We start from the raw sequence: 24,576 nt of genomic DNA, 5'->3' as shown, positions 1-24,576 counted from the left end.
CATATGAAATATTGAACCTGAGCACCATGTTTTTACTAAAGGCAGTATTTCAGCAGATAAGCAACTTTATTGGCAAAAACTCGTATCTCCAATAAACCTCACAGGTGAATATCTCCAAATAACAGTGTAACTCATCATAATTCTCAAACAATCCTCTCTAATTATGAACTGAATTATTATATAACGATCTACAGGGAATGTCACGATTCATTTTTTCACAGAAAAATCATTGAAAGAAAAAGCATTGATTTCTTTCTCGTTCTTGAATTCCGCCTTATCAATTCTAGATGAAGGACTTCCTATTTTCTGGAGCCAATTTTTCCTGAAAGACATTCATGAAAACCACAGAACGTATACATTACTAAACTTCAATAATCACATTTTGTTAATTTTATCAATTTCTCCTTCCATTGTTCCCTGCACAGTTCCTCGACTTGTATTTCTACAATATCCCTTCAAGCTTAAATCTTGAGCTTCTTTTTGGGTGTGCTAAAATTCATAAGCACATACAGAATTATTATTCTCATGAGTGAATATTTATCAAGAAGTTTTTCGGTTGCATATTCACATCTGCTGTTTCAAACTGGCTTACCTTTCGAAAGAAAACACCTAAAATATCGAATTATAATGAAATCTATGAGCAGAAAGATCAAAATCTACCTTGAACAATTCCAAATACTTCGAAGTCAACAGATACTAATTTTCCTGACATTTTCCAACTGTTCCGAATGGATACCACTAGTGTAGACAAGAGAAGTGCTATCACTATCAATTTGCAAATAATATTATAGAAAATTCAAATACATTATGCGAAATTAATCAATTTAATTGACTTCTTTTGTTTATTTTTCCATCATATCTACCAACATGAACGATGTGTTGAATGACACACACGTGCTGTAAGATATCGATCGGATCATCAAGCATTTTATCATCGCTCGTCCAATCATAATCATGTTTAAATGCATTTATAATTAACAGAGTCCCTGTAATGAATTTCATTTGCATCAAGTCATTAGTTTCCTTTTAATAATTGATTAATAGTACTCTGTGATCGCTCGTAGTTCAAAAGCACCATCGGTTGTCAAAATCAGCTGTTCCGAAAACTCCTCGCCTGATAATGTCATGTTTTTATCGCACCTGACAGTTTCGCTCTCCTGAGATATCGTCGACCAATTGTGGTGGTAAGGATAAGTGCGGAAGACGTATAGTTGTCGTATAGAATATTCAGTCGTTTTCTGACCGCTATGGTATTCGCTCTGGTGGTGTTGAATTCAAGTGACTAGTGAAATGGTGGCTCTTCCTACGTTACTCATGACCGCGGTGGAATTTTCAAACTTTTTCTCGATCTTCGCGGTCCTTCTGGTGTTCTGTGCCATGATCATGTTCATCACTAAGTAAGTAATCCTCAGGTCTTCAAGATCGCTTGTTCTTCACTGCATCTCATCTTCATCTTACGCACTTCTTGAGTATGTTTGTGGCTTTTCCTTTGGAAGGAAATTTCATTGGTTATTTCACTTATTTTCTTATCTATTGGTGTGCAGATGTAGCAATATGTTACACATTCTTGAAATTGTTCCTGTATACCTACTCTGATTTTTCACGCAAGCATTTATTTTTAAATTTTCTTCTCTAGCATGTCATTGTAGAATAGATATTTGTAAGGGGGTGAGATATATTATGAATTGATTTATGTCATTATCTTAGCATGTAGACCAATTAGTGCATTCCTTTCCATCCTCACTGAAACGGAAATGAATTTTCACCATTTGGTGATAATTGATAATTTTTTTACAAACCGAATTTGAATGCCAGAAATTTGAAGCATATGCAAAATACCTACCTATAGTCACCCTTCTGAAAGGAGGTTTTCGATATACATAATATTGAAATAATTGGATGCACCGAAATGCATCATTGCATGTTACCTGATTCGAATTACCATCTTTTTACGAAATCTTATAGATATTTTTTTGAAAGTACATGTATTGAATATTTTCATCAAGACTATTATTTTATATCTACGCCTTATTATAGACCTACAAAAACTAATCATCAACAATGTACTCTAAATCGAAGTTTTGGCAAATGTTGAATGGGAAATGAGATAATCAAACTTGAACATTGTATTTTGAAAGTGATTAGGAGTAAAAGACAAATCTGATGATACTTTTAATGACTGACAACTTTATCGCCAAAGTGAGGAAAATTTGTGTCGTTTTTATGGAATTTTAATTGAAAAATTGGCGTACTTAGATCGCTTTTTATGATTCAACATCTATTGATACTTCTCTAGGGTTTTCCCAGGTGTTTTCCGTTTGTTATTTTTCCATATCGACTGCAACATCATTACTGGTGGCATAACAATTATTATTGAGTTGGAAAATGAGAAAAATCTCGTTAATTTGTTACAAACAGATTGAGACTTTCATAGAATTATCAATATCATTGATTTAAATACTCCATAAATTGTTTTTTTCTTGGTAAAATATTTGCAATGATGAATATTTGGATTTGCTTGAATCAGATTATAATAGTACCATAATAATACATTTTTACCTCATGATTTTAGCTGAACTGATTATTCAATGAGTATGTATTTTTAATTAAAACGGCCAGAAACGTGCGTGCAAGTTACTGATAGGTAGTGACTGGAATGTTGAAAAATTTCTTAGTTAAATTTGCATTATTTTTTTGATCTATGTAACTCCGTATTGTTAGTGATCACTGAAAATTCAGCTCTCCGGTGTTCATCTCTGAAATAAACGGATGTTACCTAATGACCTCACGTTGATGATAATTAACGGATGGTTTGGTAGACAGAAAAAGTAATGAACAGTCTGTTTAAATGCAGAGCACATACGAATATCCTTTATTCTTGGACGATTCGATCCAGGTCAAGAGCAAGGTCGTCAATTCTGTGAATATACGTTTTTTAAGCTGGTAATTCCATTTTATTCAATTGGAGGGATATCTTTTAATGTGTGTACACACGGGGATTCTGTGGACTCATCAGAAGGTTCGTTGTTGATATAGGCCAAGAAAAACCAGCGTCTTCAATTTTTAGCCGACAACATTTCGGCAGACAAAAATAAAAAAATACGGTGTCTTTCTTCTGCACCTGCACCCATTATGAATGGAATTAAAAATTTTTTCAAAATTTCTGCTTCTACTGTTGATCGTAATTGGTCCAAGTCAAACCATAATAACAAAATTTTTTTAGAAAAAGTTGTCCGAGAAACTACCCATGGAGGCAGGTTCAATGCACTATTTATAAGTACTCCAGAAGAATACCCTCAGTGTGCCTTCACATAAACATCCGATTGTTTTCGAATCCAGTTTTTCTTGCATATTTTCGACATTCTCAGACGGTGAAGAATCCCTTGCGAGACTTGAAGTTCTCATAATTAGTTCTACCAAAAATCTCACGCTGAATACGAAAATGATTAATTTTTCACAGTACATATTTTAATTTTTTCACACCAAAAATTTCCGGAGGATCGAATCAATTGTTTTTTTTCTAGAGGATATTGTCGAAATCTGAAACTCCTTTGGGAGGGCCAGTTTTTTAGTATCGTTTAATGGATGGAGTGGTTTCATCAACTTTTTTTCATGGATTCTCTGATTTTTTCTCACGTGGATCATTTCCTTTATGACGCTGAATTATAACGAACTTTCGAAGACCTCTGGCTGGGCACACGTGATCATAAAATATAATTCCCTGTTCTATATATAGATTCCTCCCTCAAAGAACAGCCCTTTGTTGAAAATAGTTTCATTAAAGGAGAATTGCCTAAATATAGAGGTTCGTGTAGGTCTAGTCTAGAGTTAAAACTGTCTTCATCCCTCTGTGCGTTCCCACAAAGAGGAGGAAGGTTCCTTTTTGGGTTCATAAAGCTGGTAGGTCTCGTAAAATGGAAGGGTATTCGGTAGTTGTGTTGATTGATGAATTTATTGCTTGATAAAACTGTATTGCAATTCTAATAAGCGGTAAATCGATTGATAAGGGAGTAAATTCTCATTTCGATTTGTTCCCAGATTATAATTGTGTGCCCATTACATTCGTTTACGAACCATCGATACTGTCAAATTTGGCACTTTTTTCAGGTTAAGTATGCAATCTAGCCCATAGACTTATAATGTTATTTATAAGTCTATGATCTAGCCATAGAGACATGTCTCTATGTCTATGATCTAGCCAAAGACATCTTTATGTCTATGAATCTAGCATAGAGGATGTTACTTCAAGTCACAGACGTGACAATAAGTATAACTCTATGCATTAAGTGCGTTATTATATAATTTCTCATGAATATGCTGAATAAATAGTACATATTCTGAATCGCCACCACCATACTCTCTCTCAAAAAAAATCATTGCATTTCCATCCACTTCAGCCATTTTAACACATCTAAATCGTGTGCTTCCTTAACGATTGATTTCACCTACAGGAGGTTTGACGAAAGCTATGAAGACCCTGAAGGAAATCCTAGACACATTTGGTAAAACCATTATTAAGTTTCTTATTAAGGAATGGGTTTCGGATTCTGTTTTTTTATTACGATTTGAAATCATCTCATGTAGGTACGTTTTCAGCCTGATTCTATCACCGGGTTATTCATTTCGTGCTCATAAGTTGATATTTGATCGGAGATGATGTATTTATACATCCTCGAAAAAAAATTGAGAAGTAAGATAACATAACTATCTATTTCCCAGATGAAAATCTTCGGGAAGGTGAGTTCCACCTTCACTGTCGATAAAATCGTGTAAATAATTCAGTTTAAGAATATCTAGAATAGATTGAAATGATAAAATTCAATGTTATCGGCGTTTCACCTATCTCTATATGCAATTTTATAAATGGAGTTCGGAGATTTCTATCTGGGAAATCAGGGTGATGTTTTATCATGGCTGTGGATACGAAAATGCCGAATCAATTAACCAAATGACGTGAAAACTCGTGCTTAATACACACTTAATTCATTTTTTATGTTTGCTTGATTTAACATTTCTTTTCGGAGCAGTATGTGAATAACCCATTTATTCTAGTCGTTAGATTAACTTATCTCGCTTCTCTGTCAATATTGTTCCCTCCATAATAAGATTTTGATGGGAATTCATTTGTAATTATCGAATCGATTACAAAAATAATTACGTGAACAAATCGTCCATATTATGAGTTGTTCACACTTCTTTCATTTGCAATTTCAATGTTGAAATTGTTATAAGTGTTATTCATATACATTGCGCAAAAAAATTAACGCACATTATGGAAATCTCAAATTTATTCTACAAACTGAAGGTGTTCTCAATGATAATTATTTTTATCAGAATTATGCATGCATATGTTATCAACTTTCAACGGTTTTTTTCAATACAGATGTTTTTTCCCAGCAGGAATAAAAAAAGATGATATTATCAGATTTTGAATGTATTGGCTCCCTTCTATCTACTTTCTCGATCAATTCTAGTGATCAATAGTTTTTCTTTCGTTTGATTTTCTACACTCGATCGCTATGCAACGCGAAACACGCAATTTGACCCAAGAGGAATGTTCCCAAGCGGTAGTTTTGCGAGAAGAAGGGTGGACATACACAAGAATTGCTGAAAGGTTTGGAGTTTCCCATACAAGTGTGTCCAGAATGTTGCATCGATTCAGGGAGACAGGTATGAATGTCCGAAGACCAGGACAGGGTAGACCACGGGTAACAACTGCCATTCAAGAACGTTACTTGAGAGTTTCTTCGTTGAGACAACGGTTTGCAACCGCTCGCCTCCTTCAAATTCAGCTTGAGCAAACTCATGAGGTACAAATTAGCACTCAGACAATAAGAAATCGCCTCAGAGAATATGATTTAAGGACTCGTGTCGCGGCAAGAAGCTCAGCTCTTACCCCAGCCCATCGAAGGGCGCGTTTGGATTTTGCGAGAGAGCATATCCATTGGGAACAGGCCGATTGGGAAAGAGTTCTCTTCACAGATGAGTCTAGATTCTGCCTCTACCATTGTGATCGACGTTCCCTTGTATACAGACGTCCACATGAAAGATATGCTCAGTGCAATTTCCTGAATACTACTGGTTTCGGGGGAGGATCGATTATGGTATGGGGTGGAATATCTTTGACTGCTCGCACAGACCTAGTGGTCGTTGATAATGGAGCTATGAATGCTGATAAGTATATAAGGAACATTCTTGAAGAGCATGTAGTGCCATTTGCCCCATACATTGGTGGAAATTTCATTTTTATGGACGATAATGCCAGACCCCATCGTACGCGCATCGTTCAGGAGTACCTTAAAGAGGTTGAAGTCTCTCGAATGGAATGGCCAGCAAGAAGTCCAGATCTCAATCCGATTGAGCAGGTTTGGGACAACCTCAATAGAAGGCTGAGAAGTTCAGAAAATCATCCAGCTACTCTTAATGACTTAGGAATCCAACTCGGAGAAATCTGGGAAGGATTAGATCAGAACATTTTAAGATCACTCATTTTGAGTATGAACCGTCGTTGCCGAGCTGTAATTAACGCAAGGGGTGGAAATACCAAGTATTAAATCACTTATCAGCATTTCAGTATTTTGAAAATTGTTCATTTCTCTTCTTTCACATAAGATTCGGAGAAATCTTGAATTTTTCTTCCATTTAATGTGTCTTGTTTCGTTCAAAACCTTCCCGAGAGAACATAAAAAATAAGTTATAAAGTCAATGTAGAGTTAACTTTCATTAAAATTGAGATTTTCAGAATGTGCGTTAATTTTTTTGCGCAGTGTACATAGCACTCAATAATTTAATTGTTCGAACTAACATACTAAAATTTATTCGTCATTTCAGAATTCACAATTGAGATTTTTCAGTATCATCGTACAGGCGATGCTTTCACATAAATTTAAAAGTGGTCGCATCTCATTAACGCCAAACCTCTAATCACTTCGAATTTACGTTTGTTGGCAACCGTCCTAAAAGTGAAAATTTCCGAATTTCTTGATGGCGAAATCGTTGAACGAAGGAGACGTAATCTGTTTCTCGTTGCTAAATTCGGCTTTCTCTATCTTGGACTTTGGGCTACCGGTCTTCTGGAGCCAAACTTTCCTGAAATCGAGAGTGTACCGTAAATATTAGACTATGGGCGTGTTTTTTTACCTTTTCCTCTCGCTTACATCATGTTTACTTTGTCGATATCTCCTTGCAACGTTCCTTTGACAGTTCCTCGTTTGGTGTTCATGCAGTACCCCTTCAGGTTGAGTACGTTCGCCTCCTTTTGTGTGTGCTACGGGGAAAAATTCCAGCAATTTTAAGCATCTTGCGAAAATAATAACATGGCAATATTCGTAACGTAGTTAAGGGTCGTAGAAAGACAGATCAGGAGAAAGAATTGAATGGTTTTCACTAGCATGAGCTATTTAACCACTATACGTGTTTCGCTTCACAGTAGCATCTTCAGGTGGGTGAAGGTAAATTGAAAAAGCTTCTCGAAGCTAATCTTCAAGTTCTCGGAGTTAAACTGCTCCACAAGTTTTCAAAAGTATGTAATCTTCGAGAAAATCGCTATAAAATCATTTAAAACTCGATAACAACTTGAATCGATCCAATAAAAATCAGTATGAGACATTTCGTCAATCTGGTCGCCTTTTTTCTGAAATTTGGTTCTTTGCATATATGCTGCATGAATGTTCTTATTTTGAAATGAAGTCAGTTTATCAACGGCTTCGATTTGAAACGAGTTTTCTGAAATCGCCAAGACGTAAATTAACAAACGCTGAGGCTAATAGGGCCATCGGAATGCTGCAGGGTGGCCTAACTCAGGTTGTTGTAGCGGAAAGGCTCCAAGTCAGCCAAAGTGTGATATCTCGACTTTGGAATAGGTTCAGGGAGACAGGTTCCGTGTTGGAAAGACCAAGGTTTGGTAGGCGACGAAAAACAACACCTCCTCAGGACCGTTTCGGCGAGAAGAAACCCTACATCTACGTGTAGAATGCTACGGAATACTCTTCAAAATGCAGATGGGGTCCAAGTTCAAATCGAAACCATCAGACGACGTTTGAGAGAGGTGAGTCTAGGTTCTAGACGTCCATTAAGAGGAGTTCCATTAACACGTGACCATAAGCTTCAAAGACTGGAATGGGCAAGGCAACATATCAATTGGAACGATCAATGGCGTAGTGTCCTTTTCTCTGATGAATCCAGATATGGACGATTTTCAGATTCTCGAAGAATAAGGGTATGGACAATCCCACGCATACTCCGTAATCGTCGCTATGTCCAAGAAGTCCATCCATTCCGAGGGGGTAGTGTTATGGTATGGGCCGGGATATGTTTTAACGGGCGCACAGATCTACACATTTGTCCTGGGAATATGACCGCCTAACACTAAAGGGAGCATGTCATTGACAATGTTGTGCCAAATTTTCACGCTGCTATTGGTGAAAATTTTCAATTTCTAGACGATAACGCTAGACCGCACCGTGCAGCCATAGTAGAGAATGCGCGCGAGGAGCTTGGTATTCCACATTTACCAATACCTCCGCACTCACCAGATTTGAACTGCATAGAACATGCATGGGATATGCTCCAAAGAAGATTAGATAATCATCAACCTACCCCAGAATCCTTAAATGATCTGAGAGAGCTTCTGCCCCGTTTACGGAACCAAATTCCTCAAGAAATGTTCAACAACCTCGTGTGTACTATGCACAGAATATGTCAAGCTGTGATTGATGCCCGTGGAGGGCATACATTGTATTGATAGTCTTAAAATGCTTGAATTCTCTGGGAATAAAATTTCGTTATTTTACTCGATTTTTCTCAACCACCCTGTATACGCTGCAGACCTACAGGCTAAAATTAATTTGCAACTTGAAATCATATTAATATGAATTTTCATCACAAAAATCTTAATTTAACTATATTTTTTTGTAATTTAAGTCAATATCCCTAACTCATGTGGAGCAGTTTATTTATATGGTAGAATCCGTATCATAAGGAGAAAATTTCTTTCAAAATTCAAATTGGAAAATAGGTATCGCTTTTAACTTATCAACCTGACGTATTCTGTATTCTCGGTACAGGTGTCCTAGGACAGGTCGATAATCCGATCGATAAATAGACTTTTTTTATAAATATGCAAATTTACCGGTAACGTTCTATTTGGGCGTGTTTTTGGGAGACCAAAAAAACCAGTTTGATTCAATTCCATCGTTGTTGAAGTTCATTTGATTTTAATTCACGTTCGAATAAGTGTTAAAAATAGTCGGTGTTATCGCGTTGGTATCGTAGTGAAAAATAGCCACGTTCGTTAATGTACAGTGTGGTCCAAAGAAAGGGCTCTACAACTTTAGGATTTTGAAAGTGGAACCTTTATCTTGAAGGTCTGTGTGGTTGAACAACTTCATGAAAATATCTTTAGTAGTTCTCGGCATAATTTTGGGTGAGGTTAATAAATAGTGACCTCGATACTGTAGACTTCAAGCTCACATGGACGTTTTTCATCAACGTCTCTTATACTTTTCAGACAGCATGTGTTTACATGCAGTTTTAATTTTTTTTGAACCAGTTAGCCTCTCAGGTGACGGGACAGATAGACATTGAGATATGAGCGTAGTCCTTAAATTTGTAGCTTGTTTTCTTTCATTCAAGTCGGAAGATTATTTTCCTATTCCTTACCTTGCGGAAGAAAACGCCTAAAAACAATTGTTCACCTGAAAAATCTCACGATCTATCTAAATTCGAGTACCTTGCACGTGTCCGTACACTTCGAAATCTACCGAGATCAATCTTGAAGATGAGGCCATCTTATATCTGAATATTCCGAAGTGGATCTCGACGATGACAGTGGGACTGATACTCTGTACAATGCAAACATCGATAACGTCACTTTGAAAGGTCGTTCGTATCTTGGAAACGGCGAAGGTTTCACAGAAATACTTGACGTGTACGGGAATGAGGTTTCCTTGGCTTATACAGGGTGTATCTGGAAAAAATGACAGGGGTGATTCTTCGAGGAAAATTAAAGTCGGAAAAAAAATCTCAGTTCTGCCAGTTTGGTCCAAGTGACGTGGCCCTTTTTACATTTACTTTTGATAAACGTCGAAATTCTCAAATTTTCCGAGCTACACTTCGCAAAAAAATTAACGCACGCATGGAAATCTCAAATTTATTCTACAACTGAAGGTGTTCTCAATGATAATTATTTTTAACAGAATTATGCATGCATATGTTATCCACTTTCAACGGTTTTCTTCAATGCAGATGTTTTTTCCCAGCAGGAATAAAAAAAGATGATATTATCAGATTTTGAATGTATTGGCTCCATTCTTAAATCAGTTGTTCTCGATCAATTCTAGTGATCAATAGTTTTTCTTTCGTTTGATTTTCTACACTCGATCGCTATGCAACGCGAAACACGCGACCCAAGAGGAATGTGCCCAAGCGGTAGTTTTGCGAGAAGAAGGGTGGACATACACAAGAATTGCAGAAAGGTTTGGAGTTTCCCATACAAGTGTTTCCAGAATGTTGCAGCGATTCAGGACGACAGGTATGAATGTCCGAAGACCAGGATAGGGTAGACCACGGGTAACAACTGCCATTCAAGAACGTTACTTGAGAGTTTCTTCGTTGAGACAACGGTTTGCAACCGCTCGCCTCCTTCAAATTCAGCTTGAGGTGCAAATTAGCACTCAGACAATAAGAAATCGCCTCAGAGAATATGATTTAAGGCCTCGTGTCGCGGCAAGAGGCCCAGATCTTACCCCAGCCCATCGAAGGGCGCGTTTGGATTTTGCGAGAGAGCATATCCATTGGGAAGAGGCCGATTGGGAAAGAGTTCTTTTCACAGATGAGTCTAGATTCTGCCTCTACCATTGTGATCAACGTTCCCTTGTATATAGACGTCCACATGAAAGATATGCTCAGTGCCATTTCCTGAATACTACTGGTTTCGGGGTAGGATCGATTATGGTATGAGGTATTGACTGCTCGCACAGACCTAGTGGTCGTTGATAATGGAGCTATGAATGCTGATAAGTATATAAGGAACATTCTTGAAGAGTATGTAGTGCCATTCGCCCCATACATTGGTGAAAATTTCATTTTTATGGACGATAATGTCAGACCCCATCGTGCGCGCATCATTCAGGAATACCTTGAAGAGGTTGAAGTCTCTCGAATGGAAAGGCCAGCAAGAAGGTCTCAATCCGATTGAGCAGGTTTGGGACAACCTCAATAGAAGGCTGAGAAGCTCAGAAAATCATCCAGCTACTCTTAATGACTTAGGAATCCAACTCGGAGAAATCTGGGAAGGATTACATCAGAACATTTTAAGATCACTAATTTTGAGTATGAACCGTCGTTGCCGAGCTGTAATTAACGCAAGGGGTGGAAATACCAAGTATTAAATCACTTATCAGCATTTCAGTATTTTGAAAATTGTTCATTTCTCTTCTTTCACATAAGATTCGGTGAAATCCTGAATTTTTCTTCCATTTAATGTGTCTTGTTTCGTTCAAAATTTTCCCAAGAGAACATAAAAAAATAAGTTATAAAGTCAATGTAGAGTTAACTTTCATTAAAATTGAGATTTTCAGAATGTGCGTTAATTTTTGGCGCAGTGTATTTTGGTCTTCTCCTTCTCAGATCTGGCTTCAGGGTTTAGACTTTAGAGTGTTATCTTTGTACTGTCTAGATTCTAGCTAGAGTAATCGACTTTCGTTTGTTTTTTTTCTCGAATTAGCCTCTTCCACTCGGTGCATAGTATATAGGATAAGCAGTTTCATTACTCAATTTTCCAACAAAAAAAATTAAAATAACGTAAATGAATGTAACTCAAATGAACGACGGAGTTTTTTCTTATCCCGCTTCTTTTGCCCATTCGGGAAAAAGTTGGGGGCGATAGGCAGACCTACTTTCCGCCAAGCCGGTCGATATCCTGTCCTGCACAATATTCCGGATTTCTATTTCTGGCCGCTAATCACCTTGAAAACGGAACGCGGACGAATTCTTCAACTATAAAGGGTGGGTCTTTGACTCGTACAAATCTACCAAGAGTAGATTCTTGAGGTCAAAAGAAATACTTTTTTCCTTTAACATTTTTCCCGAATCGGCTCGGTTTCAAAGATACAGGCTGTTGAAAATCCATTGAAATTTCGTTTCTAGTTCTATCTCAGAAACGGTTCCATGGAATGAGATGAATTTCGGAATATAGTTTTTCATTTATTTGATGAATCTTTCTCGAACAGAAGATATCACCCACGTCTTCTAGTTTTCTCATTATGACCATTACGTACCATAAAAATATCAAAAATTCGAAGAACCCAACTCTTGAAACTAAGTTGGACGCTATCTAATGAATATTTGAAGGTTTTGTAAAATAAAAGTATTCTTTATATTTTCTCTTAAAATGCACCGTTTTCGAGTAATAGGGAATACTCCTTCTGACGAAAATTATGTATTTTTTATGAAATATCTTTGAAACGTCACATTTTGAAATAACCATTTCAATCGTTTCCCAAAAAAATTATTTTAAGTACTTAAAAATGAACAATAAAAATGGGTATTTGAAATTTAAATCGTTTCGTTTCTATTGCACATTGCTGGCAACATCGACTGAAATATGCGTTGATAATAAAGGACAACAAATACACTATCTTGATCATGTAGACAAAGATGGCTGTTTATGAAGTCTGCGACGAACGAGGAAGGTCGTAAAATTTTATGGGATTTTTATGGCCGGTTGCTGTTGAAGCTCGCCAGTGAGTACGCGCCTTATGATGGCTGTAAATCAACAGCTGTTATTCTATAGACAAGCCATTGTCCTTTTTATTTTCTGGTAGGCGCTGTTGCCAAATCGTAAACTAGAGACGGAGCGATTTAAATTTTAAAACCTCATATTTGAAGAAAGATTTTGAATAGTTTCCGGGATGCATTTGAAAAAATCATGAATGAAACTCATAATTATTCAGTTTAAACTTGCTTATGCTGTGATAACCCAAATTGAGGAGAAGTCCCCATTTGATGTTCAAAAATTAAAAAGTATCTGTGAATGCAATATGCCACTCTCTTTAAAAGATCCACAGATGTGTAGTAGTGTCACAGATTTAACTAGTTACTCTGAAGGTAATTTTGTTCCTACAGGGGTGGCATAGCTCATTATGAAAACTTGAAAAGGCTATATCTTTTTATCAGGGCCGAATCGGAAAAAATGGTATAGGAAAAAAGCGTTTCTTTCGACCTCATTAATCTACTGTTGAAATACTTTTACGAGTCAAAGACTCACCCTATGTATAACGATGTCGAATCGACCAAGAAACACAATCTGCGATCTGTTTGCAGGAACATGATGATCCTGAGGGTTCACGGCGACGATCTGGTTTTCTCCACGTCCATACACAATGTGGCGCCGAGGATACCGCAGATGAACATGATGAAGGTCCACATACCGTTCACTTTCAAGCTTCTGGAAACCTCGAAGTCATCCTACAACGGTGAGTATATGATCCCTTCATTTCGGAGGTCTCCTCGACCTTCATAAATCACTCGTGATATATGAGCCGTTATTCACTGCTTTACCTATCGCCCGATGAATAAATTTATGCATACTTTTCAACGTTTTCCTAAATATTCCATAAATATTTGCACGATCATTTTGTGTATACCGACGGAACGGTTCTCGTTAATCATAAATTCAAATTTCGCACCAGATCTCGGGTGAAACGGCATCGATCTGACTGGCAAGGTGGTCCATTGACCGAAAGTTTTAATAATTGATGCGAATAGATGCAAATTGTTGGAGGTATATTTAATATCATCGGGAACATTGATCCCAGCACATTCATATCCAAGAATAGAGTTTATCGGCTCGTATATGGTGCAGTTGGGATGCCATCTTTTCGATCGACGTACGCACGAACAAGGATGCATACACAGATTTGAATCCGCGAGGTGGTAGAACCACACGTTCTGCCTTAAATATTCGGACCCACTTTTACGATGACTCATTTTGAAGACTGTCAAGTCGATTTGTTGCCTGGGACTCCTAGATCTACAGATTTTTCTCGCGTAGTCCACTTCAAGAACATTACAAAGAGACGAAGCGAGGGACATGGCTGTCTTAGGTCATGTAGCAATCGATGCGACCCTTAGTACTAGGAACTGTATACTCGTAGAATAAGAATATTTTCTAGATCGGCCAAGAACTCCAGTGCTCACATGTTGAAAAGTATATATTCTCTTTATCTGACAATTTGAGCGTGTCGAAAATGTGTGGGAGGGCGCCAAAGTTGTACATTCTCGTCACGTGTACATTCTCGAGCGCGGTGGCGTTTTTTTATTTTGAAGCTAATGATGCAAGAATGACGGAAAAAATATAATCTGCAGTTTTAGCAAGCCGAAACCATAAGAATTGTCCATAAACTTCACAAAAATCAGTTTTTTTGAATTATATCCTTCCCTGGGCTTCAAATCGTTTTCGCATTCATTATAAAAGTTGTAGAGCGTAACATTCTCCACAAATTTTGTCCCAAGCAATTTTTTCTACCTTCAAACGTTTTTGAGATATATGGCGATTAATGCGAGGTGTTTAGCGATACATGCTGAAGCGAAAATTCACTTGTTGGAAAAAAGTACATTCTAAGGTTCGGTCACAGACAACACTAAAACTCGTGACTAATTTCGGAATTGTCATCATAGAAATACCTTGTCATTTTGACAATTGTAGATTAGACTGGGATTCTACATTGACCTTGCCCTTTCGTATGTGTGGCTAAGCTTCTCGCTCTCGTCATCGCCTTCTAACTCGAGAACGGTTAAGAATATGTAAAATTGCTTCAGACAAAAGTTGTGTAGAATTTTATTATCTACAACTTTCATAATGAATACAAAAACGATTAGAGGTACAGGGAGGGAAATATTCGAAAAAAGGTTTTTTATCATCTTCAAAGTGTCAGATTAAGAAAACCCCCCTGATTACTGTCAGATTAATGGGTCCACACGTCTAGAACACCCAGATTAACCATCTGTATGAAAATCTGACACGCTCGAGTATGTACAAGTAACGATTTTTTTTTGCATTTTCAAGGGACCGCCAAGACCTTGCGTCACGTTCAAATTATCAGTCCCTCGAAAAGTAGCTTCCTTTGGGTCCAATTAACATAAAAATCTGACACCGTGGAATTTTTTTTTTACCATTTTCAACTCTTCCGTACGGTCAGTCTCACCGCGCAAACTGTCAGATAAGCATGATTTCATTATCAGAGACACGTAGGGCATACACAGTATCTTAATCTGACACGCTCGAGTATGTACACCTGACGATTTTTTTTTTACATCTTTGAGACCCTGCAGACGCTTTCCCCACCGCTGAAAGTGCATACATCATAGAACCTTTTTTCTTTCTATCATCTGATCTTCGAGATCCACTCCACGACGCTCGAGTAAATCCCGATTTAGCATCGTCGGCTCCCCAACTATAATGGGTCTTTAATAGTTCGCACACTGCTTTGCCCTCCTCTTTTCTAAAAACCCTTCACGAAGAAGTAATCATCAAGGTATCCATACCATGTTTGTGACATCCAGCCCAGCAGCGTTCCTCTTGAACATAATTGCTGGATCATTTTTTTCAGAAAAACTTCATCGCCATTGTTCGCATTGTCTTAGCACGCGTTCCAGTTCTGCGGGAGTCGAGAGATAAAGACGTTTGAACTTTCACTAATCGAGTCTACGGCTTACGCAACCGTTTGACCGCGTTTTACGAGCCATTCTGACAATTCGCACCAGCCAAGCAACGTAGTCGGCTTCGGAGATAATTCGATATTTGCTTCGCTCTGTTCCCGGCCGGTTGTTTGTCGGAGGATAGGGAGGTGTTGCAATCTTGGAATCAGCTGCATTATTGCAATTCTAGTACGCTTGCACAATGCGCTAATATTATGATGGTAACGTTTCCGTCGTCCTTGAGCGGATCTTCTGGTAGCTCTTGATTCCAAACGGTTATTCTTGGTCATTTTTATTTCGAGGGAGGTCAATCTTAAGTGGGGAACTTGATAGTTTGGTGGTTAACTCAAGGGTGGCGAACTGAGGCCTTTCATTCAATGTGTATTCTTCTTTTCATGCATTTAACGATTAAATTCATGTGTTGAAATAGAAATCTCTTTCTTTCTATCAGTGATGGAGCGTAAGCCCTTGGGGTAGAGAATAAGAGACACCGCTCGTCGTCAGTGAAATCCCGTAGTTGCGCTCAAAATAGACCTTTTCTTCGCTATCAGTCATGGAGCGTAAGCCCTTGGGGTAGTGAATAAAAGTCTCGAGTAGATCCGCCCTGGTTGTGTTTCTTTCATTTCTGGAGAAATACAATCAATTACATCCCGATAACGTATAGCAAGTCATTTCACTTCGCGAGGTCATCCTTAGTATCCATTTCGTCAGTTCTGGTTGGCGCATTTTATTTATTATATTATCTTTCTCCCATCAGTGATTTCCCCATTTTCTAATTGTGATTGGAACTGGAAAATTCAATGAAAAGCGCGAAAATTCAATGAAAAGCTCCTTCCCTTCTCGATAAAGTCGATGTCAGCGTACCAGAATCGTTTTTTGAATCTCTCGCTTTTAGAGCTCTCTCATCATTCAAGAATCATTTCCCGTCAAGGTCCGATGCGTGGCCGTTGTGACATTGTGGAAATAGCATTGGCACATTTGCTTCTACGTACGTGATCCGATTTCCGATTGATCGATTTTAATCCATCATGATCGGTGCGATCCATTGTTATTGGTGGCACGCGATCCATCGATAGGTATAGAATTTGAGGATGGCTGGGATCGAGAGGCACCAAAAACTGTGTCATAGCACAGGTCCTTTTATTTTCTCAGTATAGTTACTAAAAGTAAATATTTTATTTTCAGTTACATCGATTAGGTATACTCCATTCACATTTATTTTAGCAGTCGGTTGGCCATGAAATAATTTTCTCAAGTTTTTGTAACTAGAACGGAGTAAGGTTGGCACTCATGAAATGTCGTTAATGTTATAACGCTGTTGCCACAACTATTATCAATTTTTATTACGAAAATGCCGAAAGTGATTGAAAAAAGAGACAGGGTTTCAGGAAGTGCTATTTAGAATTCAGGTCCGCTCATTCAAATAGTTATACCCTGATATTCTAAAATCCACAATACGTCAGACGGTAGCGAACATATTCAATGTAAGAGAATTTATATATGGTTTCATCTGAGTCTAAACAACTTATATTTCAACTGAATATTTCCACAATCAGAAAGATTTGTGATTGAAGAGGATGACAAAGAATTTCCTTCTATTGGGAGACCCAAAAAAGTGATGGCATTTGAGAATTTTATGTTTGAGTGAATTAATGCGGAAAGTTTACTACAGGATTTTCGATGAATGTCATCGTAGAATGAGTTCCCGAAAATTGATTTTTCTATTTTTCATTTGACTTATCCTATACATTGCAAATGTCTTAAGGTACCAATAAATACCTAATTATTATTATTATATCAATGTATTAGGATGAACAGCCACAAATACGCGCCAGTTGTCCTGTTAATTGTTTATTCAAGTGAAATTTTTGTTCAAAGGTGAAGTTCATCTTGACTTGAAACTTCCTTTAATTCCTTTTACTTCCATTGATTCAAGATGATTTTTGTTGAAGAATTTAACATTCTTGTAATTATCTGTCAATTCTTTCGGGAGAAACCCATTCCCAACCAATGCATCATATGCGTTTCATCTTCGGGTTAATATTTTTGAAATCTACAACTGATGTAACGTATTCAAACTTTAGCCAAAGAAGATAACGAACATTAACTCTCCTCAAGCTAGTGCATATTATGATATTATACTGATCTCTTGTATTTTCCATGCAAATAACTGGATTTGGTATGCCTTCAATCAGTCTGTATAAACTTCAATTATGTTCGTCACATATTTTCCGAAGAGATTCGACATTGTGATAAAATACGTAATAACAGAAAATTTTACGTAGAACGGGCAACATAGCGTTGATTTAAAACCCAAAAATGTTTTGACAAGCTTCATAAACCCACATTTTCGTACTATGTGTCAAATTTCCATGGCCAACCGAGTGCTAAAGTGAATGAAGTAGATTCACTTTTCGAGCTCATTCGATTGGAAAAACACAAAAATCAAAGAATAGCCATTGAAAATAACAAAATACGAAAGCCTGTCAAAAAATCCTGTTCAAAATATTGCCGTAGAAAAATTTATAGCCATCATGCAATCTTCATGTTTCGTAAAAATTCGATAAAATACGTTAGAATTCAAAAAAAATCTTGAAATATGCGAAAACGGCACGTCTTTGGTAATTTTCAATCGTGAATGCCCAGTCGAATGTTACGCTCATGTCTGCGCCGTTAAAGAGCTACCTTCAAGTCCTTTCGAGAGCATAATAGGCGTTAGTAACATGACGTGAAGTAAGCCGAACCCCGTAAATTCTATGGTTTCTTCTGATGACTTCTGAATATTGCCCATTTTCGTATTTTTTTTTAAACATCTCGGTTCATCGTTAGTTTAAAAGGAAAACTTTAGTCGTCAAAGACGTTTTTCGACTCTACGAAAATGTCATACAACAAATATGAAGACACTTTTTAACTATCCCCCATTTCATTAGACTATTTCTCGTATTCATTGGGTTTTTAACTAAATCTATACAATATTCCACGTCAACATCTTCACAAAACATCCTCAACTACTGACGAGCAACAGTTTATTCAGAAGACTTTCGAAGCGACCAAACGTCGTGAAAAAATTCGCAAATTCTCGATTCTCATACCCGAAAATGGGTTAATGGACCTTTTAACCCACTACTATCAGATGAAAGATATATTCTCGAACACGCAGAACACCTATTAACCGACCAAAATACACAAGACGTAACACATTCAATTATGCAACACGAAAAACCAGTCTGCAGCGCTGGACCGAAGGATTGAGAAACATCCTCCAAAAATCGGTTACATAAATTTTCGGGTGCGATGACCCTGTGTTGTTATATTTAGGTACACGTCGATTTTCGCTCGGAAAATTTCATTGGAAACAATAAAACTTGTTGGAATCTATGTAAATACGTGGTCTGCGATTTAGCAATCGGCCGATATAGTAGAGGGAACGACCTATCCTAACGGAGACAGCGTTGTATGCTACGTTTAGTCGGCGGCGGTATACAGTATGGTTCAACGGAAAATTAACACCTCGATCGTATCTCATAAGGATGGAAATTATGTTATTTAAAGTTTCTCATGATTGTTATGCGTGAAACACCAGATACATCGGACAATTTCCTAGTACTAAAAGTCGGATCTATTGCTACATGACCTAAGACAGCCAAGTCCCTTGCTTCGTCCCTTTTATGAACTCTCTTTTTGTTCGAGCAAATGCAATACAGATATTGATGCATGTGGAGGTCATTATTTAAATTCGGGGTGGATGGAACTATGATTTTTTGAAATTTTCCGAATTTTGGGTTTTAATTTAATTTTTTAATTATTTAATCGAAATTCTTAACTATTGAAGAGTAGTTTATCACCATAAATAAGAGTCAATACGCCTTTATTGAAGTTCTACGTTTCATTTTTTTCTCGTTTTCATCCTAGTGGCTTGCCTACGATTGGAAACATTGAAAATTTTTCTGTTCAGGAAAAGAATATGGAAATGTTGAACGCTCGTGTAAATTTGCAACGTTTCTGAAGCAGATGAAGTGCAGAGATCAACCTTCAACTGCATTATACCGTTATAGAGTTACAGTTAGGTCAGTGGTTTTGTTGTTTCAAACAACGGCTCTATTTCTTCTGAATGAAGTATGCGGTTGGTTCGAGGTCGGTAAATTTGTAAAATGGACAGAAAAACGCGATATATAAAATACGCGACGGTTTGTTAGTCATATAAACAAATGTCGAAAGATGCTTCCTCTTCGAGATGCAAGGTGTTAAAATTATAGAAAAAAAAAGATGTTCAGAAAAATTCAAATTCGTGTTTGAGTGTGGCTGTTATCTCTCATATTTTTTTATATTATGTTTCGTTTGTGAAGAAAGTCTTATTATTATTGTACCATTTCAACGATTTCTTCATGCATGAGAATGTGTTTTATTTTTTTACTCGGAAATGGTGCCTCGTATGTCAAAAAATCAAGAAATCGAATATGCTCCAAATTAAATAAGGATTTCAAGAGTAATTTTTATTGGTGGAAAAATCAGTGGCGAATCATTTTTTCGTCTAAAAATATTCAGTCCTGATGCAATACGCACGCCACTGGTAGAATTAGGGAAAGTAATTTCATGCAAAAAGTGCTCCTCGATGATTCAAACCTATGTCCCAAATTCCATAGGAATATTTCAAACAGTGAAAAAGTTATTGATAAAAAACATTTTTTTCTATACACACTATACATAGCATTTCTCGACATATGTTTGTATGACAAACTAGGGCTTATTTTCGTCGTAAAATGCGTGGTTAAAATTTCTCGTTATAAAGTTTGCTTTGAATTTTTTCCAATTTTTTTTTGGACTATTTAGAGTATTTCGTTATTCTCATAGTTGTTCTTTCAATTTAATCAGGAAAGCAGCGAAATGCTTCTGTTATTTGAAGGAGCATATAACGTTTATAACAAATTATTCGTGTGAATTCTTGAGCGGACTTTATCGAGTGTAGATCACAGATCTGCTTATCTACAGTTTGAACGTTTTTAGTAGAGAGCGGAGTGGTCCATGAATTATTTCGTCATTAAGGTCTTCCAAAAATATCGCCCAATTAAATTATTATAATTTTTGCGTGCGGTTATCTAGTTTTTCGATTCACTAACCCAAATTTGCCGAATATCTTTGGCGTAACAAAGAGAAAACCCACAATAAAACAACGATTCCGAATCAGAAAGTCAAATATATCCAGTTTCTCGATTATGAATAACCGAATGGAATAAATTGTCTTAATTGCACCGCTTTCCGAAGAACCGTATTTTGGCACAATTATGGAGATTTTTTCTGCAAAGCCTCGAAGCCGCAGAGCTATTTCCATTTTAGCAGAACTACTCTGCTTTATGATCCGAATCGGATATCTTCTCGACCTCATTTCGAAACTGTTAATTATCAACTTGACGTCATTTCTTGGAAAAAATTTTGTGTTTCCTGCGATTTTTTCGATATGCCGAAAAAGTTAATCTTGTGTTAATCGCCGAGAAGATTTGTTTTTTTGTGTTTTTTATCGAGTCTGAAACCTGATCGTAAAGATCATCAGATGCAAAAAGCTCTGACGATATTGATTTGCATTATTGTGTGGTCTTTTCCGAAACTATTTTCTTAACGACATTTAAATGGTGTAATTCATCATTACGTAACGTTTTTCCATCCGTAGGTACATTCATCATTGAAATCGATAATTCCAGATTAGATGGTAGATACTCATTAAAATTTAAAATTATGCACAACGAGAAAAAAGTGGTTTAACATTGTTGGTGACATCAGATCGATTCAATAATTACATTGATTAATGCTATTGTTGACGCTTAAAAGGATATAGCCTAAGTACAAGGTGATACTTTTTCTATTCGTCAGTTATTTTATCGATCTGGCCGTTTCAAAATCGTTGAATGACATCCCTGATATTTATTTATGCAGCGAAAGGACGCCAAAAATGACTTGACTTTGTCAATTCAAAGTCGCGCCTTGTTTGGAGATACATACGTAGATCAGTGCAGTTAGAGAACTCCTTTAGTTTTCAAAGGTGTCCTTATTTTGACGTTATGAACGTATATCCAAATTTATTATGATTAATCCTAGGACACCCTGTATATTGGGTGGTCCAGATCTTGACCAAAAAATCAACCACGTATTTTACGTCAAAATAAGCCCTAGTTTGTCATATGAACATATGTCGAGAAACGCTTCCTCTTCGAGATACAGAGTGTTAAAATTATAGAAAAAAAATGTTTTCTATTAATAACTTTTACACTGTTCGAAATATTTCTATGAAATTTGGGATATAGGTTTAAAGCATCAAAAAATTCTATTGCATAAAATTATTTTTTTATTCTACCAGTGGCGTCCGTACTGCATCGAGACTGAATATTTTTAGACAGAAAAAAATGATATGTCACTGTTTTTTCCAAGATTAAAAATTAGTGTTGAAATCCTTATTCAACTTGGAGAAACATCGGTTCCTTGATTTTTTTGACGTACGAGGCACCGTTTCCGAGTAAAAAAATAAAACACATTCTCATGCATGAAAAAGTCGCAAAAATTCGAAATGGTACATAAAGACGTGTGAATAAAATAAAATAAGCGTTAACAGCCACACTCAAATACGAATTTAAAGAAGATTGTCGAAGTATATAGATCCAACAGCAGCAGCTAAATTTCGATTTCTTATTTCTGTAATTTTATCACCCTGAATCTCGGAGAGGAAGCATTTCTCGACATATGTTTATATGACAAAATAAGGCTTGGTTAAAATTTGTTGGTTAAGATCTGGACCATTCTGTACATATACGATTTTTGGTGAAATGGCATTTCACCAAAACTGGATTAATTTATTATTACGAAACTGAAACGTCTTATGTCAAAAACAAATAGGAAAAAAATGTTTTTTGTGACCTCAAGAATCCACTGTTGAAATATTAGAACGAGTCAAAGAGTTACCCTGTATCTGTCCATAAAATATAATCTTTAATTAATCTTTAGCAATCACCGCAATCATTCTGATCTGTCATCTAACTTAATGATCTAATTGGGAAGTTATATCACCAGATTGAGATAATCACAACACGACTTTACTACCAAATTATGTTCAACTTACCTGAGTAGAAGTAGCTATAATTATAATCGATCCGATGAGAAGTGATAAATAATTATTGGTCTTTTCGAGTATCTCTCTTCCTTATATCCCATCTCGATCCTTTGAAATCGAGAAATAAAAAATCGATCGCAGTTTGATTTTTCCTTCCACGTGGCACATTTGTTAGTTAGTTTTCTCCTCTTTTGCAGAACTGCAATGCAGGCTGTCCAGCCAGGTGAACTACTCAGTGAGAGTCTACTGGGGCGTCAACATCAGAGAGCTACATATATTTTTATGGAGACCATGGGCAGACCTGAGGGACGCTTGCACGACAGGTGATTTCTTGCAAGGTTACTACCAGTATCCGGGATTGAGAGTGAAGTAAGTGATGATCATCTACGTCGCTTCCTTACACGGTTATTTTCTCGATGATGACTTTTAGAATATAGCGAGAGAGAGCTATCTATTCAGGATGGTCCAAGGAAAACTTAAGACCCCGATTTGAAAAAAAAATTGTGTAAAATCGCTCAGAGTCGTCAATTTCTGATTCGAGGGGGACAATTTTTCGGCTTTTTTCATCTCCGTAATGGGGAATTCCCCTCAATTTGGGTTATCATAGCGTATGCAAGTTTAAATTGAATAATTATGAGTTTCATTCATGAATTTTTCAAATTTACCGCGGAAACTATTCAAAAACATTCTTCAAATATGAGATTTTAAAATTTAAATCGCTTTGTTTCTAGTTTACGACTTGGCAACAGCCTACTAGAAAATAAAAAGATCAATGGCTTGTTTATAAAATAACATGTGGATTCAAGGCCATCAAAAGGCGCGTACTCACTGGCGAGCCTCAACAGCAACCGGCCATAAAAATCCGATAAAATTTTACGACCTTCTTCGTTCGTCGCAGACTTCATAGACAGCCATCTTTGTCTATCTCATCAAGATAGTGTATTTGTTGTCCTTTATTATCAACGCATATTTCAGTCGATGTTGCCAACTTGTGCAATTGAAACGAAACACTTTAAATTTTAAATACCCATTTTTATTTTTCATTTTTAAGTGCTGAAAATAATTTTTTTGGGAAACGGTTGAAATGGTTATTTCAAAATGTGACGTTTCCAAGATATTTCATATTCCCTACTTCACAACCTCTTGATTTTGAATAGGGATGTATGATTTGTGACACCAAATTGAAAATTAAAAAAAGACTGATGGCATTACAATAAAGGCAAAAGAAAAGGCTTGGTATTCAGTAATGAATTCATTCAATTTTCAAAATCCATCAAAAATGGAAAGTTCCGCAGCAAGTTCAACAAATTATTTTAGGTTAGAATTCCGCCCTTAAATACCTAAGTGGTCATTACAGGAGCGCTTAAATTTAAGGCTAGCTTTAGCCATTTAAATATCACTTAACAGTTGGTGCAACGTAATTTAAGTTAAGGGTTCATTTTAAGGGACACTTAACACTAAGTGCGTTTGGTGCAAACGGTTTTTATTCAGATCTATTGGAGATTGCTATTTATCCAGCCCTGGTGCAAATATTGGAGAATGCAGAAGACCATCAAACGATCATTTTCCAACTAGTTCAAGCACCACCTCTTTCGTTCAGCAGGTGCGTCAGTTCTTAGATGGAAATTCTCCTCAGCCCTAGATTGGAAGAAGGGGATATAATGAGTGGCCACATTTTCATTTTAAAGCCGGAAAATCGAGTTGTTAGATTTTCGTTGGACTACACTGTATTTGTTAAGTGAGGATGTCTATCCCTTTTGGCCCTTCTGGTGGTTCCATCT

The 24,576-nt window shown here is 36.8% G+C and overlaps 3 protein-coding genes across 6 annotated transcripts in view; 1 reads left to right on the top strand and 2 right to left on the bottom strand.

The window, feature by feature from the left end:
* The window catches only part of LOC123308166 (cell growth regulator with RING finger domain protein 1-like), a 43,497-nt gene that overhangs the window by 8,962 nt on the left and 9,959 nt on the right, over window positions 1-24,576 (top strand). The window contains exons 1-4 of one of the 3 annotated variants that reach the window (XM_044890725.1): window positions 1,075-1,397; window positions 4,452-4,502; window positions 13,324-13,475; window positions 22,993-23,164. In XM_044890725.1, coding sequence (XP_044746660.1) covers window positions 1,291-1,397; window positions 4,452-4,502; window positions 13,324-13,475; window positions 22,993-23,164 — 482 coding nt within the window. In that variant the 5' untranslated portion in view covers window positions 1,075-1,290. Of the gene's footprint in view, window positions 1-1,074; window positions 1,398-4,451; window positions 4,503-13,323; window positions 13,476-22,992; window positions 23,165-24,576 lie in introns of those variants that run through there. The other 2 variants (XM_044890726.1, XM_044890727.1) reach the window with 2 other exon arrangements.
* LOC123308169 (acylphosphatase-2-like) lies at window positions 135-877 on the bottom strand. Its single transcript, XM_044890733.1, has 4 exons — window positions 661-877; window positions 593-609; window positions 380-489; window positions 135-322 (listed from the first exon to the last, which is right to left on the bottom strand). Exons 1-4 carry the CDS (start codon window positions 710-712, stop codon window positions 208-210), a joined length of 294 nt encoding a protein of 97 aa, XP_044746668.1. The 5' UTR covers window positions 713-877; the 3' UTR covers window positions 135-207.
* LOC123308168 (acylphosphatase-1-like) lies at window positions 6,802-22,979 on the bottom strand. Of its 2 annotated transcripts, XM_044890731.1 has the most exons (5): window positions 22,805-22,957; window positions 9,731-9,967; window positions 9,661-9,677; window positions 7,158-7,267; window positions 6,802-7,089 (listed from the first exon to the last, which is right to left on the bottom strand). In XM_044890731.1, the coding sequence occupies exons 2-5, from the start codon at window positions 9,786-9,788 to the stop codon at window positions 6,957-6,959; spliced, it is 318 nt and encodes a 105-aa protein (XP_044746666.1). In that variant the 5' UTR covers window positions 9,789-9,967; window positions 22,805-22,957; the 3' UTR covers window positions 6,802-6,956. The 2 variants fall into 2 exon arrangements, with proteins under 2 accessions (XP_044746666.1, XP_044746667.1); XM_044890732.1 differs by lacking the exon at window positions 9,661-9,677 and having other exon boundaries at window positions 7,141-7,267; window positions 22,805-22,979.

This window comes from Coccinella septempunctata, chromosome 2, assembly GCF_907165205.1.
Source record: "Coccinella septempunctata chromosome 2, icCocSept1.1, whole genome shotgun sequence".
Lineage (NCBI taxonomy): Eukaryota > Metazoa > Arthropoda > Insecta > Coleoptera > Coccinellidae > Coccinella > Coccinella septempunctata.
The sequence above is the reverse complement of the archived record's forward strand: the minus strand, read 5'-3'. Positions and strand labels throughout refer to the sequence as shown.